The 18,398-nt window shown below is 48.2% G+C and overlaps 1 protein-coding gene across 2 annotated transcripts in view; it reads right to left on the bottom strand.

Annotated features, from left to right (window-relative positions):
- The window catches only part of LOC131905218 (blood group Rh(D) polypeptide-like), a 36,015-nt gene that overhangs the window by 3,724 nt on the left and 13,893 nt on the right, over positions 1-18,398 (bottom strand). For both annotated transcript variants that reach the window (XM_059256181.1, XM_059256182.1), the window contains 6 exons: positions 16,898-17,048; positions 10,466-10,628; positions 9,118-9,281; positions 5,631-5,768; positions 1,952-2,082; positions 408-484 (listed from right to left, as the gene is read on the bottom strand). In XM_059256181.1, coding sequence (XP_059112164.1) covers positions 408-484; positions 1,952-2,082; positions 5,631-5,768; positions 9,118-9,281; positions 10,466-10,628; positions 16,898-17,048 — 824 coding nt within the window. The remainder of the gene's footprint in view (positions 1-407; positions 485-1,951; positions 2,083-5,630; positions 5,769-9,117; positions 9,282-10,465; positions 10,629-16,897; positions 17,049-18,398) is intronic.

Here is an 18,398-nt window from a genome sequence, read left to right as displayed (position 1 = left end):
TAGGGGGCTGGAGAGATGGCTCAGAGGTTAAGAGCACTGGCTGTTCTTCCAGAGGTCCTGAGTTCAATTCCCAGCAACCACACGGTGGCTCACAACCATCTGTAATGAGATCTGGTGCCCTCTTCTGGCCTGCAGACATACATGCTGTGTACATAATAAATAAATAAATCTTTAAAAAAAATCATCATGTAGCAGGGCAATGGTAGTGCATGCCTTTAGTCCCAGCACTCAGGAGGTAGAGGCAGGTGGATCTCTGTGAGTTCGAGGCCAGCCTGGTCTACAGAGTGAGTTCCAGGACAGCCAGGGATACACAGAGAAAAGCTGGCGTGAGTTCCAGAGGAAGGGGCCGAGCATGCACACGTGTGCCACAGCGCCCTCTAGTGGAGGAAAGCCTGTACTGCACCGACCTGTTAGGAGTCCAGCCGCCATTCCCATCGCCAGAGCGAAGCTCAGAGCCCCGAAGTCAATGATCATCTGGTTTACACTGAAATGGACAAAGCAGAGAGGCCACTCAGGCTGCAGGCACCGGGGACAAACATGACAGGTGGCATTAGTGGTGACATGGCCAAGAAGGGCTGTGAAGAAACCATGTCCCTGTAGAGCTTCGCAGGTGTCGTTGAGACAGGAGGAGTGGCACCACAGCCCTCTTTGGCACAGCAAAGTCCCCACACTCCATGGGTCAGCCCAAGCCTAACCAGCACTGGCTCCTGCGTGCCATCCTACAGTTGGAGGCATTGAACAACCCAGCTTTTCCTGCCTCAGATCTCATGAACCCAGGATGGCCTCCAACAGACAGGCCCTGTGGTAGACTCTCTCTCTACCAGGCAGAGGATGACTTGGAACTCTTGGTCCTCCTGCCTCCACCTTCCAAGTTCTGGGATTCCAGATGTGTGGGCCACAGCCAGGCTTTGTGCTGGAGGATGAAAACACTGCTGGCTGAGCCATGTCCCCTCTCCTAATGGAGCGTCTTTGGGCACTGCTCGCTCCTCTTTCCTGGTTCAACACTCCACAGACAGGTAGGAATACAAGAAAGCAGAAGGCAGACTCAGCCTGCTGGAGCATCGCCCTTGCCTGCGTACTTCCGCTTGTAATAAAACGGCGCTCCTTGCTCAGCCTTTCTCTCTGAACTCTATGACAATTGCCAGAACCTGGGAGCACTGTATATAGTCTTCACTTCTGTGCCCCCCAAAGCCTTCACTATCACCCCCAGGAATGGCTTCAGTGCCACTCTTGACTCCATAGTAAAACTTATCACTTTGACTTCAACTGCCATGGCTGTCAAAAGTGTCCTATCAACCTGCTGCCTCAAAAAACGGGTACACCCGTGCCCTGCTCTTCAGCTGCCCCCTTTTTGAGAAGATGTGGCCTGGAGAGCTGGTAGCTCCTTACAAAGTATAGGTTAGGAACATTTCTGAAGCCGGATGTGTGGCTCACACCTGTAATCCCAGCACCCAGGAGGCTGAGGCATGAGCCAGGCCAATCTGAGTGACATCGTAAGACCCTGTCTGGAATTTTTTTTTTTCCCCCGAGACAGGGTTCCTCTGTCTGGCTGGCCTGGAACTCACTCTGTAGACCAAGCTGGCCTGGAACTCACAGAACTCCACCTGCCTCTGCCTCTGCTGGGACTAAAGGCCTGCACCATCATACCTGGCTTATCCTGTTTAAATTTAATAATAATAATAAGCCGGGCGGTCGTGGCACACGCCTTTAATCCCAGCACTCAGGAGGCAGAGCCAGGCGGATCTCTGTGAGTTCGAGGCCAGCCTGGGCTACCAAGTGAGTTCCAGGAAAAGGCACAAAGCTACACAGAGAAACCCTGTCTCGGAAAAAAAAATTAATAATAATAATAATAATAATAATAATAATAATAATGGTTTTCTGAATTAGTTGGCTCTGGGTACGTTTCCTCCCAAGGTGGACGAAGGTTAAGGGAAGAGGCCAAGGCACTCACTCGAATATGGAGTAGCTGTTCTTCCTAGTTTTCAGCAGAATGTATGTGACTGCTCCTAGCACACCCGGCAAGCCGAAGGTGTAGTGGATCCCACCGGGGTTCTGGATCTGCAGCATGTGGTTCAAACACACCTGGGAACAAAGATGGCGCTGTAAGTAGATCTGTAAGACCCATAGTCCCTCCCAATTCTTCTACAGGTCTTGGACATCAGGGCCACCAAAGGGAGTGGACATAGAAGCTCGCTTAAAGATGCCCTAAAGGTACATTCACACCCCCATCCCAGGAAACATTTAAAATGCCAAGAAGAGGGGCTGGAGAGATGACTCAGCAGTCAGGAGTCCTGGCTGCTCTTCTAGAAAAGGTCCTTCAGAACTTCAGGTTCAGTTCTGAGGACCCACATGGTGGCTTACAACCATCTGTAATTCCAGTTTTAGGGGCTTTGGCCTCAGCATGCTGATGTGGTGCACAAACATATATTCATACAAAACAGTCATATGCATAAAAATAAATAAAATCTTTATTTTAAAATGCTGAGAATGTAGATTGATGAAAGAATGCTTGCCTAGAAGATGCAAGGGCCTGGATTCCATCCCCTGGCATGCATACATGAGCATGCACACACACACACACACACACACACACACACACACACACACACACACACAGAGGATTTAGTGGCTGTGGCTATGGGAATGAAGACTGGGATTCTGCAATTCTGCCAAACTTCCCAGTGATGTTGTCACAATTGGAATGTGACATAGCCCCCACAAGCTCATGATGTCGAACACCTGCACCCCCCATGATGGTCCTGTTCTAGGAGATCGTAGATCCTTTCAGGGGGAGACAGCTGATGGAAGTAAGTTCCGGGGGATGGGGTGGGCCTTACAGGCTACAAGCCAGCTCCATTTCCAAGCTCTCAACCTCGTGTGGCCCACTGAAAAGTGAACATAGAGCCGCCACACACCCCTGCTGCCAGAGAGCTGCTGGCGGCATGCTTTCCCACCGCGATGGACGGTGTCCCTGCAAACCGTGAACCAAAATAAGTCCTTCCCCCTTAAGTTGCCTCTTGGTGGTCTTTGGTCACAGCACCAAGGTAAGCAGCCCACACCGTCGCCATTGCTGACGGTTTCCTGGTCGTCACATTCTGAGAAGAAGGGCCTGCCACAGATTCCATTCCCATTTGAGGCTGGTAATTCTGTGTTGGGACTGGGGACCATCCTCTGTTCTGTAGAGTGTTGAGCAACATCCCTGGCTTCTAACTTCTACAGCCCAGCAGCATGCCAAGCAAGAATGTCTCTAGTCATTGCCAAATGTTTCCTATAAATGCCATCCACAAGACAACAGGAAATAAGAAGTCAGAAAGATGGCATCTATCCATGCACATGGCCCACGCTGTCCCACAGTCCCTCCACTTCTGCCCTTAGTAGGTCTTAGGAGATACATAGGGATTTTCCTCAGGTTCCTTCTCTCCTTACAGTCCCCACTGTCTTCAGCATGAACATCCCAGGTTATCCCAGGAGATACGCCCAGCACTTCCCACCTCTTGGTGTTGGTCTTGCCAAGGTCCTGGCAGACCCAAACCTTCTGCCATGATCATATCTTTCTTGGCTGGGTCACATACTCTTCTCACTGGCCCTGCCTGGGCTGCATTTCCCTCTTTGCCTGGCTAATCCTACTCACAGTCTACTGCTCACCTTAGGCGTCATTCCCTCTGGAAGTATTGGCTTCTACTCTGACCCGACCTAGGCTAGCTTGGGTGTTTATTGGCAAGTTGTATTTATCTGAAGTAGAACAAGGGTTAAAGCATGTTTGATGACTGGAGAGATAGCTCATCGGTTAAGAGCACTGACTGCTCTTTCAGAGGTCCTGGGTTCAATTCCCAGCACCCACATGGCAGCTCACAACTGTCTGCAACTCCAAGATCTGACCCCCTCACACAGACATGCAAGCAAAACACCAATGCAAATAAAATTAAAAACAAAAAACATGTTAGGTGAATGATGGAAAGAATGATTTGATAAACAAATGCCTTATCATCAAAGTGACAGAGAGCCACCTGCCCTGGTGAAAGAGTCAAGGGAGGGGCTGGAGAGATGGTTCAACACTTGGGAGCACTGGCTGCTCTTCCAGAGGACCCAGGTTCAGTTCCTGGCACCCACATGGCAGCTCACAACTGTCTGTACCTCCAGTTCCAGGGGATCCGACGCCCTCACACAGACATACACACAGGCAAAACAAATGCACATAAATAAATGAATCTTTAAAAAAGAGTCAAGGGAACTGAGGCACCAAGACATCAAGGGACTGTGCTGGCTAGCTTCATGTCAACTTGACACAAGCTAGAGTCGTTTTGGAAGAGGGAACCTCAGTTGAGAAATTGTTCCCCCCATCCCCGCCCCAGACTGGCCCATAGGCAAGCCTTTCAGGGTGGTTTTGTGACTGATAATTGATGTGAGAGGGTCTAGCTCACTGTGGGTGGTGCCACCTCTAGGTGGCCCTGGGTTCTATAAGCAAACCATGGGGAGCAAGCCAGTAAGCAGCACCCCTCCATGGCCTCTCCACCAGCTTCTGCCTCGAATTCCTGCCCTGCCTTCTCTGGATGGTGGACTACCAACTGTAAGCTGCAATAAACCCCTTCTCCCCGGGTTGCTTTGGGTCAGTGTTTTATCACAGCGATAGACACAATCACTGAGACAGGACTTGAGCCCAATGGGAACATGTCGCCTTATGACACATTCTTCACTGTGTAACAACTGCTTTTATCTCCGGGTTTCATAGTCAGAAGACACAAGAGACATTTCTTCCCACTGCAGATGAAAAGCAGAGAGCCTTAGCTTTGATCAAATCGAACTGCTGGTAAGTTCTTCTTTGGGTTGAAACTGATAATCAAGGCTGGGAGGTGACTCGGAGGGAAAGGCACTTGCTGCCAAACCTGATGTCCTGAGTTCAATTCCCAGGACCCACATGGCAGAAGTAGAGAACAGACTTGCTCAAATTGTCCTCTGACTTTTACTGGTACTCACAATAAACAAACAAACAAATAAGTGCGATTTTAATTTTCTTAAAGATTAAAATGGTGGATGGAAATGCCTCTGGGCATGCTCTGCTGTGTCATAAAGTTTTATCTGAGAACAGAGGCAGCTTGGAAGCTGCAGCAACAGAGGTGTCTTCCCTGAGTGTGCTCACCTAGCTTAGTCGTTAACATACCGGCTTTGTACCTGACCTAGGAAAGTGTCACTACCTGCTTCGTGCACCTGTGACCCACCGTGACCTAGATACACTGCTCTGAGGCAAAGCAGAGGTTGGTAGCTGTGGTGGTTTGAAGGAAAATGGTCCCCAAGGGGAGTGGCACTATTGGGAGGTGTGGCTTTGTTGGAGTAGATATGGCCCTGTTGGAGGAAGTGTGTCACTGTGGGGGTGGGATTTGAGGTTTCCTATGCTCAGGATACCGCCAGGTGTCTCAGTTTATTTCCTGTTGCCTGGGAGATGTAGGACTCACAGCTACTACTCCAGCACACATCTGCCTGCACGCCTCCATGCTTCCCGTTATGATGATAATGGACTGAACCTCTGTAAGTGAGCCACCCCAATCAAATATTTTCTTTGTAAGAGTTGCCATGGTCAGGGTGTCTTTTCACAGCAATAGAAACCCTAAGACAGTAACTGTCCAGTTCCTTACCGGCAGGCACTTGGCTCCCCCAATGGAGATCAGCCCAGCTGTGAGGCCCAGCACCATGGCAATCCAAGGAGAAGGAATCAGGGAACATGGGGCACCCACAGCCACGCCTCCTGCCAGGACTGCATTGTGGATATGAACCTGCAAAGAAACAGGTTATGGGCGGGTGAAGACAGGCTCAGAGAGGGCAGTCTCTTGTCCACAATCTTCCAGCACATTGGCCAGGAGCAGCCTCCTAATGGCCTTCCTGGCTCACAGGTCCTGAAGCCATCCCTTCCTGTCCATCAACACCAGGTGACCTTCATCCACAGACTCCCTCAAGCTGAGTCGCCCTTCTGACTGGGCGTCCTGGCCACTCCTTACTAACACACCCTTGAGCACTTAATGGAGTTTGAGCTGTGGTGTTACACACCTGTAATCTCAACACTCATGAGGCCAGGCCAGGACTACCTTGAGTTCAAGGCTAGCCTAGGGTAAGCTCCTGTCTTTTTTTTTTTTTAACTTTAAAAAATATTTATTTATTTTTATTTTTATTTTTTGTTTTTGTTTTTTGTTTTGTTTTGTTTTTTTGTTGTTTTTGGTTTTTTGAGACAGGGTTTCTCTGTGTAGCCTTGTGCCTTTCCTGGAACTCACTCTGTAGTCCAGGCTGGCCTTGAACTCACAGACAGCCTATTTTTATTTTTTGTACAGGTGTTTTACTGCACATATGTCTATGCAGTCCATGCATGTCTGGTGCTTGTGGAGGGCCAGAAGAGGGCATCAGATCCTCTGGTAATGGAGTTATAGACAATTGTAAGCCACCATGTGGGTGCTTGGAAACAAACCCAGATCCTCTGGTAAAGGAGCTAGTGTTCCTAACTTCTGAGCCATCTCTCCAGCCCCCAAGATCCTGTCTTTATTTTTTAAATTTTATTTATTTATTGATTGATTTTTGGTTTTCCAAGACAGGGTTTCTCTGTATAGCCTTGGCTGTCCTGGAACTTTCTCTGTAGACTAGTCTGGGCTCAAACTCAGAGATTCGCCTGCCTCTGCCTCTGGTATTAAAAGTGTGTGCCACCACATTGGCTTTTTTTTTTTTAATTAAGTGTATGTGTTGGGGGAGGGAATCGTGCCTGTGGGTGCAGTACCTGAAGACGCCAGAAGAGGGTGCTAGATGGCCTAGAGCTGGAGTTTCAGGCATTTGTGAGCCACCCAGTGGGGACTGATTCCTGGGAGCCAAACTCAGGTCCTCTACAAGAGCAGTGTCTGCTCTTAACCCTGAGCCATCTCTCCAGCCCTGGAGGTTTTCTTGTTTTGTTTTCATTTTATTTAGTGTGGGTGTGGGTGTGAGCCTGCGCTTACCCGGGACAACTTTTGGGAGTCTGTTCCCTCCGCCCACCGTATGGTACCCGGGATCACGTTGGGTTGTCAGGTTGACAGCAAGATCACTTAGCCGCCAGCCTTCCTCCAGAGCTCTTGTAGGCACTGAGTCAGACGTTAGGCCAGGGTCTGGCACGGAAGCCACCGTCACCATGTGGCTGCGTGGGCCCCTGTATGACCACACTCCGCTCCCATAGGCTGTCCCCGGCTCCTGGGTCACACCTCCACTCTGCATCCATCCCACTAGATCCAGAGGAGCCTCGCCTTCTCGGACCCCTCAGTTCCAGCCTTAGAGCTCTGGGCTTTCACCTGACACCTGCCTCTTTGTCTCCTAGGCAACCTTGCCTTGTCTGCTCCTAGACTTCCTGTCGCCACCAAGTTCACTGTGTGCACACCAACCTCCCCTAGTGATTCACTTGTGCTGGGGGCCCGTCATCTGTGACCAGGTTCCCCCTAAACCCACCCGACTCCAGTCCTACCCCATCCTCAGCTCTTCCCAGTGCCTCTGGCTGGCTGAACCTGACTTCTGTCTCTCTCTCACCCATCCCTCTCCACAAAATGTCCCCAGTGTATCAGTACCAGCACCCACACACATAAGTACTGTCCATGTATTACCTATCTTTTCCTCCTTTTTTTTTTTTTTTTTTTTACACAGGGTTTCTCTGTGTAGCTTTGTGCCTTTCCTGGAACTCACTCTGTAGCCCAGGCTGGCCTCAAACTCACAGAGATCCACCTGGCTCTGCCTCCCGAGTGCTGGGATTAAAGGCGTGCGCCACCACCGCCCGGCTTTTTTTTTTTTTTAAGCAGGGTCGTATATAGCCCAGGCTGGCCTCAAACTCAATATGTAGTCAAGGATAGCTTTGAACTCCTGTTCCTCCCAATTCTACCCCGTGAGTACTGGGATCACAGTGAGGCACTACCATGCTCGGCTGACACAGTGCTGGGGTTTGAACTCAAGGCCTCGGGCATGCTAGGCAAGCACTCTACCGACTGAGCTATGTCCCTAGCCCCTGAATTCTCTCTTTCTAAAAAGATATATTTATTTTATGTGTATGAGTGTTTTGCCTGCATGCATGTATGAGCTCCACATGTGTGCCTGGTGCCCAAGGAGATTAGAAGAGGGTATTGGATTCCCTGGAATTGGAATTATGGATGGTTGTGAGCCAACATGTGGATTCTTGGACCTGAACCTGAATCCTCTTAATGGCTGGGCCATCTCTGTAGCTCTCCTGCATTGTCTCTTTTTTTTTTTTTTTAAGATTTATTTATTTATTATGTATACAGTATTCTGCCTGCATGTGTCCCTGCAGGCCAGAAGAGGGCACCAGATCTCATTACAAGTGGTTGTGAGCCACCACGTGGTTGCTAGGAATTGAACTCAGGACCTCTGGAAGAGCAGTTGGTGCTCTTAACCACTGAGCCATCTCTCCAGCCCATCCTGCATTGTCTCTTAATTCCCACTGGGCAGATGCAGCCATCAAGGCTCAAAGTACTGATATGGCTTGAACTAACTAGTGGACTTTAAAAAACAAAACAAAACAGAAAACTTCTGATTATGTTCACTGTATTCTTGAAACTTCTTTCTTTCATTTTCATTTTGAGGGTTTTGTTTTGTTTTGTTTTTTGTTTGTTTGTTTGTTTGTTTGGTTTTTGGTTTTTTTAAGACAGGGTTTCACTGTGCAGTCCTGGAACCCACTCTGTAGACCAGGCTGGCCTCGAACTCACAGAGATCTGCCTGCCTCTGCCTCCCAAATGCTGGCATTAAAGGTGTGTGCCACCACCACTGGTCAAAATTTCTTGAAGGAAGAAGAAAGACTGGCTAATTTTATTTTAGTTTGTTCTGCTGACTCTTCCTCATGGTGTGTTGGTTTCAACAACTAGCAGAAATGGGGTCTGCAGTCGGGTCTTCGTGATAGTAACGTTGATTTAAACACACACACACACACACACACACACACACCAGCCCCCAGACAGGCACAGACACACATGTCACACCCAGGCCCTGTGGGAGAGCCGTCAACATGTGTGTTAGGCACAGACACACATGTCACACCCAGGCCCTGTGGGAGAGCTGTCCATGTGTGTTAGGCACAGAGATACACATGCTGCCCATAGGCAGCCCCTTCCTCACCATGTTGATCTTGCCCTGGGGGTGACTCAGGGCTGACATGGAGGTGGCTGTCACTGTGCTGACCGCAAGGGCGTAGTAGGTGTTGAGCACAGCATTCTTTTTATCTGTCAATTCCACCAGAGCGGAGTTGAAACTTGGCCAGAATATCCACAAGAGGAGGGTACCTGGAGGGCAGAGAAGGCCATTAGCCAGAATACAGTCCTGTTCTGAAATCACTGTCCTCCAGGACAGCGGAGGACCAGCCTGAAGCTAGCACGTGAGCCTGGTCACTTCCCAGTGTCATGACTAAGTGGTCACTTCTGCCCTCTGAAGTCCCAGGTTGGTGGGAAACAGACGACACATTTCCCGGACAAGGAATGTAAGGCCCAGGGCATTGAGATCTACAGACACCAGGCCTCACTCTGCTCTGCCATGGCCAAATGCTTCCTTTTAAAATGCAAGGCAGAGGCTGGACAGATGGCTCAGTGGTTAGGAGCACTGGCTGCTCTTGTAGAGGACCTGGATTTTCTTTCCAGCACCTGTGGTGGCTCACAACCATGTGTGACCCCAGTTCTAGGGGATCCAAAAGGCACACACATAGTACACATCATGCAGGTGAAACAGTCATACACAAATCTAAAAACAAATTTTTTTTCAAGACAAGGTTTCTCTGTGTAGCCCTGGCTGTCCTGGAACTCACTCTGTAGACCAGGCTGGCCTTGAACTCACAGAGATCTGCCTGCCTTTGCCTCCCAAGTACTGGGATTAAAGGTGTGCACAACCACACCCAAGAGAGGTCCCTAAAAGGAAATACTTAATCCAAAGCTATATAAACTCAACAACATTATATATAAACTATATGATGTTTATATATGTCTTATAGTTTATATATAATATATAGCTTATGTATATAATAATGATTCATATATATAACATAACAATATAGTTTATATATAATATGTATTATATAGTTTATATACAATACATATAGTTATATGTACTATATTGTATTATATATACTTTATATATAGTAACATTATATATTTTATATATAAACTATATATAAAGCTACATAAGCTCAACAACATTACTAGAAACAAGTTTATATATAGTAACATTATGTATTTTATATATAAACTATATATAAAGCTATATAAGCTCAACAACATTACTGGAAACAAGTTTATATATAGTAACATTATGTATTATATATAAACTATATATAAAGCTATATAAGCTCAACAACATTACTAGAAACCAAGGGCTTTATGGAAGGGACCAGGATGCTCAGGGCCAAGGAGAGCTCTCTCAGCAGGGTTTGTTCTCAACAACTTGAGACAGGAGACCTCCCCAGCACTCTTACCCTTACCAAGCATGGCAAACAGACTGGAGCCTGTGGCCATCTGAACCTTCTCTGTCTGGACCTTCTCATCCACTCCCCTGGCCAGAGACCTGGAGAGGCACCAGGCCACGAGCAGCCCAAAATAGGCCCCGAACATGTGCCCGTGCATCATGATCGTGTGGTCTTCCACCTACAACAGAACACAGTACTTCCGTGAGTGTCCTAGTCCTGTGTGAAGAGGTCAGCCTTGCTGCCCTCTGAGAAAGTGCTATGCTTCCTGCGGGGGCGTGGTTTGAACTCTGACCTGGTATTCAGAGTCGTTCCAGCCCAGCCCAGTTGGCCTCCCCTTGGGCAGCTAAGTCTGGAGCGATACAGCTTGTCTTGTAACACCGTGCTACAGCTGGCTAGACTCTGGGTTCATGCTAATCGGGCCTCATGCATAGCAAATGTAATAAGTCTTAGCTTCATTCTTAGTGGGTTTAGAGTAAAATCTGTCTTCAGGGTCTTCCAAAAACACTCAGAGTTGATCAGCTCTTTACCCACTCCCCATGCTGCCTTGGCCAAAGCACAGATATCCCGAATGGCTGCAATAACCTCCCAGCTGGACTTCCTGTTCCTTCCCTTGTCCCTGATGAATATTCTCCAAACAGCTGCAGACCCTGCCACTTCCCAGCTCAGAATCCTCCAGTGGCTTCTGTCTCACTCAGAGTGAGCCTCCTTTCCATGACCTGCAGGAAGACCCTGTGAGGTCTGCTCTTTCTCCAGCCTAAACCCTCTCTCCTCCTCGCTCACACCTCCTCACACCCGCAACCCTCTCTCACTTCAGGCTTTTCAACAGTTTACAATGCCGTCATCCCCCCCTCCCGCCACCCCCCAGGCAGAGGGGGATGGGCAGGGAGGAGGAAGTGGTCAGCCCTGGGGAGTAAGCAACAAGCAGTATATGGGCCTCTGGACAGATGCAACCCACCATACACCCTGCCAGAGCTGGCCACTGTCGCCAGACACCCTCCAGGCCTGGCCTCGGAATTTGCTTGGTGATGCTTTCCTCCGGGTCTGTCTGGTCTCTTACCCACCCCCTCACATCTCTGCACCAACCCTCCTTTGTTTCATTTTCACTATAGAATTTGTCACTACCTAACACGACTCATCTTTTCCCCATTTCTTTTTTTATTGGTAATCATTTCTTCCTCAGCAGAAGTTTCCCTGAAGTTGTATTTTCTCACGGTCACGTGAGTGTTTGGTACCTAACAGGTACTTGGTTAAGTACTTCTCAGATGGGTGGATGGTGCTGAAGAGCCCTCACTCATGCATGAAGATGCAAGCCTGCACAGCTCCCGCCTAAGGACCAGATAGAGGACATGCTTTGCTTCCAGCACACTGAAGCAAGAGGATGCTGGGAGTTTAGTGCCAACCTGCGCTACAGGACGAAGGGAGACCCTGTCTCAGGTACACCTAAAACTGGAGTTCATATATAGTTCATTCCATTGAGTGCTTGCCTAGCATGCACAAAGCCCTGGGTTCAATCCCCAGCACCACATAAACTGAGTGTGGGGCACATGTCTGTAATCCTAGCACTCAGAACGTGGAGACAGGCAGAGCAGAAGTTCAACAACAGCCTTGATTACATGTGAGTTCAAGACCAGCCTAGGACCTGAGACCCTATCTCAGACACACACACACACACACACACACACACACACACACACACACCCCAATCAATTGGTCAAATATAAAAAAATTGAGCTGGGCATGGTGGCATACACCTTTAATCACAGCACCTGAGAGGCAGAGGCAGACTGATCTCTGTGAGTCTGAGGCCAGTCTGGTCTACAGAATGAGTTCTAGGACAGCCAGAGCTATATACTGAAATCCTGTCTCAAAAAAAAAAATAAATAAATAAATAAATAAATAAACAAATAAACAAATAAATTAAATAAAACATTGCGGCTGGAGACTGTCCAGCAGTCTCGTTCTTTCAGAGTGAGACCCTGTCTCAGAAAAACAAAAACAAAAAAGTAAAAACCAAAAAGAGGTTGGGTAGTGGTGGCACATACCTTTAATCCCAGCACTCGGGAGGCAGAGCCAGGAGGATCTCTATGAGTTCGAGGCCAGCCTGGTCTACAGAGTGGGATCCAGGATAGGCACCGAAACTATACAGAGAAACCCTGTCTTGAAAAAGAGAGAGAGAGAGAGGGCTGGAGAGATGGCTCAGTGATTAAGAGCACTGACTGCTTTTCCAGAGGACCTGAGTTCAATTCCCAGCACCCACATGGCAGCTAACAACTGTCTGTTAACTCCAAGATCTGACACCCTCACACAGACATACATACAGGCAAAACACTAATGTATATAAAAGAATAATAAATAATTGAAAGAAAAAGAAAAGAGAGAGAGAGAGAGAGAGAGAGAGAGAGAGAGAGAGAGAGAGAGAGAGAAAGAGAAGGTTATAGACATCACACAAGAATAAATCAGGTAGCCAGGTGGTGGGAGCTTTAATCCCAGCACTTGGGAGGCAGAGGCAAGAGGATCTCTGTGAGTTTGAGGCCAGCCTGGACTACAGAGTGAGTTCTAGAACAGCCAAGGCTGAATAGAGAAACTCTGTCTCAAACAATTAAAAAAGAAGGAGGAGGAGGAGGAGGAGGAGGAGATGATGATGATGATGAAGAAGAAGAAGAAGAAGAAGAAGAAGAAGAAGAAGAAGAAGAAGAAGAAGAAGAAAGTGTGTGATTATGAGGCTCTAAATTCAATGTATTCCATCAACAGACAGACACAGCCTGTTCTTGGAGGTCAGAGGATGACAGCTCTTTGGGATTAGGTTCTCCCCTGCTTTGTTTGAGGCAGAGTCTCTCTCATTGTTTTCTCTGCCCTGTGCCCTGGGCTCACTAGCCCAGAAGTTTCCAGCTAATTCCTCCCCACCTCCTTTCTTCCTAAAAGTGCTGGGATTATCGGTAAGTGATGTCATATCTGGCTTTTTCCTTTTTTTTTTAAGATTTTTTTTTTTCTTTTAGGGTGTAGTGGGACACTAAACCCAGCACTGGGGAGGCAAAAACAGGCAGATCTCTGTGAGTTCAAAGCCAGCCTGGTCTACATAGTGAGACCCTGTCTCAAAAAAAAAAAAGTATTATTTTTCTTATTTATGTCTATGTGTGTGTATATCTGTGTTTGTATATGAGCACTCTCAGAGGCCAGAAGAGGGAGTCAGATCCCCTGGAACTGGAGTTACAGGTGGTTGTGAGCTGCCATGTGGGTGCTGGGAATTGAACCTGGAACCTCTGGAAGAACAGCCAGTGTTTGAGAACACTGAGCCATCTCTCCAGCCCTCCAGCATCCTACTTTTTTTTTTTTTTTTTTTTTTTTGGTTTTTCGAGACAGGGTTTTTTCTCTGTGTAGCTTTGTGCCTTTCCTGGAACTCGCTCTGTAGGCCAGGCTGGCCTTGAACTCACAGAGATCCACCTGGCTCTGCCTCCCGAGTGCTGGAATTAAAGGCGTGCGCCACCACCGCCCCGGCTAGCATCCTACTTTTTATGTGGGTTCCAGGGATTAAACTCAGGTCATCAGGCTTGTGGTTTTTTGTTTGTTTGTTTGTTTGTTTTTTGTTTTGTTTTTAACAACAAGCATTTTTATTCACTGAGCTCTCTCTCCCTGTTTTTTGTTTGTTTGTTTTTGTTTTTGTTTTGTTTTGTTTCTCATTTGCTGTGTTTTGAGACAAGGCCCTTGTAGCTCAGGTTAACCTCATACTACTATCTGGTCAAAGATGACCTTGAACTTCTGATCCTTTTGTCCTCACTTTCCCAGTACTGGGATTACAGGTGTGTGCCACATCTGGCCGTACCCTGTCTTGATGACTGCGTTTCACTGTGAGGACTGTTTTGTCAGTAGCAGCTGGCTGGACCCGAGGCCACCACAGCACATGCCCTGTCCCTCTGTCCCTTCTCTAGAACTGACACTGAGGCAGAAGTATGTTTCCCGTACAGGACCTGGGTCCTCGTGACAAAGGAAAGAGTGGAGCAGATGGAACTCTTCTTGAGTAAAGAGAAAGCAGGCTACTGTTCTGGGAGGAATGTGCCCGAAAGACGCAGGCATCTGGGGCCTCAGAGCTTTCTCCTGTCCCTTTCTAGTCACTTTTGGAGTCTAGCTGCACTTTCTGGACTTGGAGATTCTTCTATTAAATTCCCCTGACTCTGAGGGGCGCCCCTTCCTTCTGTGCTCTGGTTCCCTGTTCCACTCTTGGCTCTGCAGGCAGCCCCATCTCCCGATGCTCTTGGACCCTGGCTTCTCCCCTGGCAGTACCCCAATCCTCTCCTTCCTCCACATATGTCCTAGAGCAGCTGCACAGGGCCTAGGCACCAGCACTGTGACCTTTCAGGGCCATGCATGGAAGATGACCTGCCATCTGAACACACCTCTCCAGCCTGCTCTTCAGGCTTGTGGATGGCCGCATCTCACCCTCCTCCCCACCCTCACCCTGCGGCTGACGTGACCTTGTGTCGTCCTGAGGACATCCAAGCAAGTTTTCTCCCTCCAGGAGACTGACTGCCTTGTGGGTGGGCCCCACCACAGAGCTGGCAGACCATCTTGTCCCCCCACACACACCTCCCCGCACGTGAAAGTACTAAACAAACCCTTTCCCTCTCTGCCTCAGAGATGTGACGCTTCCGGTTCCTCTTTCTGTGTTATCAGTTTTCCCACATTATTCTAAGTGATGTGCAAGCATCACCCCTCTTAAGTAAACAGCTCCCCTTGCCCTCATATTGTACCCCAATATCTGTACCCCAATATCTGTTCCATTTCCCTGCTTCTCTTCTCTCTCTAGACAAGGCCTTCTGTAGGATCTTTGTCTGAGGAGACATGAACAGTGAACAAATGTCTTCCACCTCAAAGAGGCCACCAACATTTATTCTCTCTCTCTCTCTCTCTCTCTCTCTCTCTCTCTCTCTCTCTCTCTCTCTCCCTCCCTCCCCCCCCCTTCATCTCTCCCTCCCTCCCTTCCCCTCCCCTTTTGGCTAGTCTTTTGTCAACTTGACACAAGTTAGAGTCATCAGAGAGGAGGGAGCCTCAGTTGAGGAAATGCCCCCACTGGATTGGCCTGTGCATTTCTTGATTAGATACTGAAACAGAATCCTACATTAGTAAGCACACTTCTCTGTCATAACCCTCCTATTAATTCTTCTCAATAGATATTACATCTGATTCCTTGGACTCCACTGTGCCACTAACATGGATGGTTAAAGTGCATAAATATTTTGTGGGGGTTTAAAATGTACATTTCCAATGTCAGCTCTCTTAAAGGAATCACTCAGAATTAATTTTTTATTTGATATATAATTTTTATGTTACTGTATCTTTTCAATAATATGCTACTACCAAGACAAAATCATGCTAATTCAATGAATATAGAATTGTGTGTTTTAGCAACAAATAACAATAATGTCACACCAGTCTTTTTTAAAGTGGGATACCTCAATGCTCTGGGTATTCAACAAAAATTTAAAGGTAGTCAATAGAATTTTGTAGCATTCCCTATCCCCCTTTGCTATATTTTATGTCTTTGAATTATTGGCAAGAACCATGGTATACTATTTTTGATTCCTAGATTCAAAACTTCAGATCTGTGTATACAGCATGAAATAACTGTAGAAACCAAGACAGTATAACGGGACCCTGGTGGGGGCCATTCAAGATGTGAATAGGGAGGTACAGGTGACAGGAAGTGATGTAGAAGGGCCCAACTCACAGTGGGTGGTGCCACATCTGCCACGTGGCCCTGGGTTCTATAAGAAAGCAAGGTGAACAAGCCAGTAAGCAGCACCCCTCCATGACCTCTGCTTCAGTTCCTGCCTTGAGCTCCTGCCTTGACTTTTCTTTATGATGGACTGTAAGCCGTAAACTGGAATAAACCCTTCCTGCCCCAAGTTGCTTTGGTCATGGTGTTTATCACAGCAACAGAGACCAACCAAAGGGGCCTGGAAAGACAGCTCAGGTTAAAGCACTGGCAGCTCTTCCAGAGGTCCTGAGTCCAATTTCCAGCACCCATATTTCATTACTGGTAGCTCACAACCACCTGTAATGAAATCTGGTGCCCTCTTCTGGCATGTGGGCATATGTGCAGGCAGAACACCTGTAATGAAGACCAGCCGAGACATCCAGCCTCATGGACGGAAAAACTACTAAATTCTTGCACTTTCTGTCAGGAGACAGTCACTGTTGGAATAGTCGGACTACAGCCTGTAAGCCACTCTGGCTAATACACTCCGGGAATTCATCTTATGTATGCATCCCATAATAATCTTGTGACTCTCAAGGCCTTCACTTGCTGTGTTTAACGTTCAGTGGAGTCTAACCACATTCAGCTCCATTTGGGGCCTATCTTTATTTTTAAAACTCCAGAACTTCCTCCAGGTGGAGCAGTGTCCCGCCTCCCCACCTTCTCCACAGCCCCCTCGCAGCCCTGGGACTCACCTGGAAGACCTGCTTGTCAGCAAATCTGGTGGCTCCGAAGGCCGCTGTCTCCATCAGCACCATCACGGCCAGCTGCACCAAGTTGGCCTTCCCAAGGACGGCACCGGCTGAGATGAGCACAGGCATCGTGCTCATGGTGGCTTTCCGGATGCTGGGGGATAGGGAGTGGAGGGAGGAGAGAGAGAGACCCTGTGAGGAAGAGTCCCTCTCATTCATCACGTCTCCCCCACAGGAGGGCTGCTGCAACAGAGTGGGGGTCTCCTGCCCTGTCCCTCACTGGGACTGCACCTGTGGTCTGAGTTTTCTTTGCACACATCCATGGTACAGGGAGGCTCCAAGCCTCTTCTACAAATGTCACTGGGATTCAAAGTGGCTGCTTCTTCCCCCAGGGACACCGCTGTCTATATTTCTATATTTCACCCTCAACCCCATGTTTTTGGGGTTTTTTTTTAATGACTTTTAGGTGCATTTGTATTTTGTCAGCAGGTATGTCTGTGTGAGTGGCAGTTGTAAGCTGCCATGGGGGTGCTGGGAATTGAACCCAGATCTCCTGGAAGAATAGCCAGTGCTCTTAACCTCTGAGGCATCTCTCCAGCCCAACCCTACACTTCTTTTCCTCTGTCAGCACCCTCAGATGCTCCATAGAGGGCGCGCTGTGCCTGCCGGCCCGCCACGATCCCATTTCTCTCCTCTGGGTGGAGCCTGGGTTTGGAAGTTTGGAAGTAGAATAAGCCTGGCTTCCCGTCCCAGCTCTACCACCCAAGCAGCTACTTCATCCCACAAAGCATCCACCAGTAAAATTTGGATGACCATATTTGTTTCCCGGGGAGGGTTAGAAGGAAGTCTGTGTAAGTGTATCTACTGAACACAAAGACTGGTAGGCACTTGAAGAGGCAATTCATGAGTAGAGGCTGGCGTCACGAAGACTGTCAAATCCTTCCTCCCCTGGACAAATGTGCAGGCTCAGTGTGGGGATTTGGGTAGAGAAAACCTTTTGTTTTGTTTTGTTTTTTTGTTTTTGTTTTTTTGAGACAGGGTTTCTCCACGTAGTTTGGTGCCTGTCCTGGATCTCCTCTATAGACCAGGCTGGCCTCGAATTCACAGAGATCCGAGTGCTCTGCCTCCCGAGCGCTGGGATCAAAGGTGTGCGCCATCATGCCCAGCTGAGAAAACCATTTCTCTTCAAAGTGCTTCTGGTTTGGCTGGAGAGAGACAGGGTTTCCTGAGACAGCTGTGCCAACTGGACTTATCATGAAGGGCTTCCTGGGGGAGGTGGCACTGAGTTGGGCCTTTTCCTTTCCCCTGAAGCCTCTTCTCCCTAGGATTTAACCAAGCTGAGATCCAGATGCTGATAAGATGCCTGAGGTTAAAGGTCAGTCCTCCAACGGGTAGTGCTAGGTTACCACAATGTCCCTCATCATGTACAAGAGAGCTGGAAGGATGGCCACTACTACCTCCTGGTAGCAAACATGAGGTTCAAGCCCCCGCTGGCCTAGATGGA

The sequence above is a fragment of the Peromyscus eremicus genome, chromosome 2 (genome assembly GCF_949786415.1).
Source record: "Peromyscus eremicus chromosome 2, PerEre_H2_v1, whole genome shotgun sequence".
Lineage (NCBI taxonomy): Eukaryota > Metazoa > Chordata > Mammalia > Rodentia > Cricetidae > Peromyscus > Peromyscus eremicus.
Note: the sequence above shows the minus strand (reverse complement) of the source record. Positions and strands in the feature narration are given on the sequence as shown.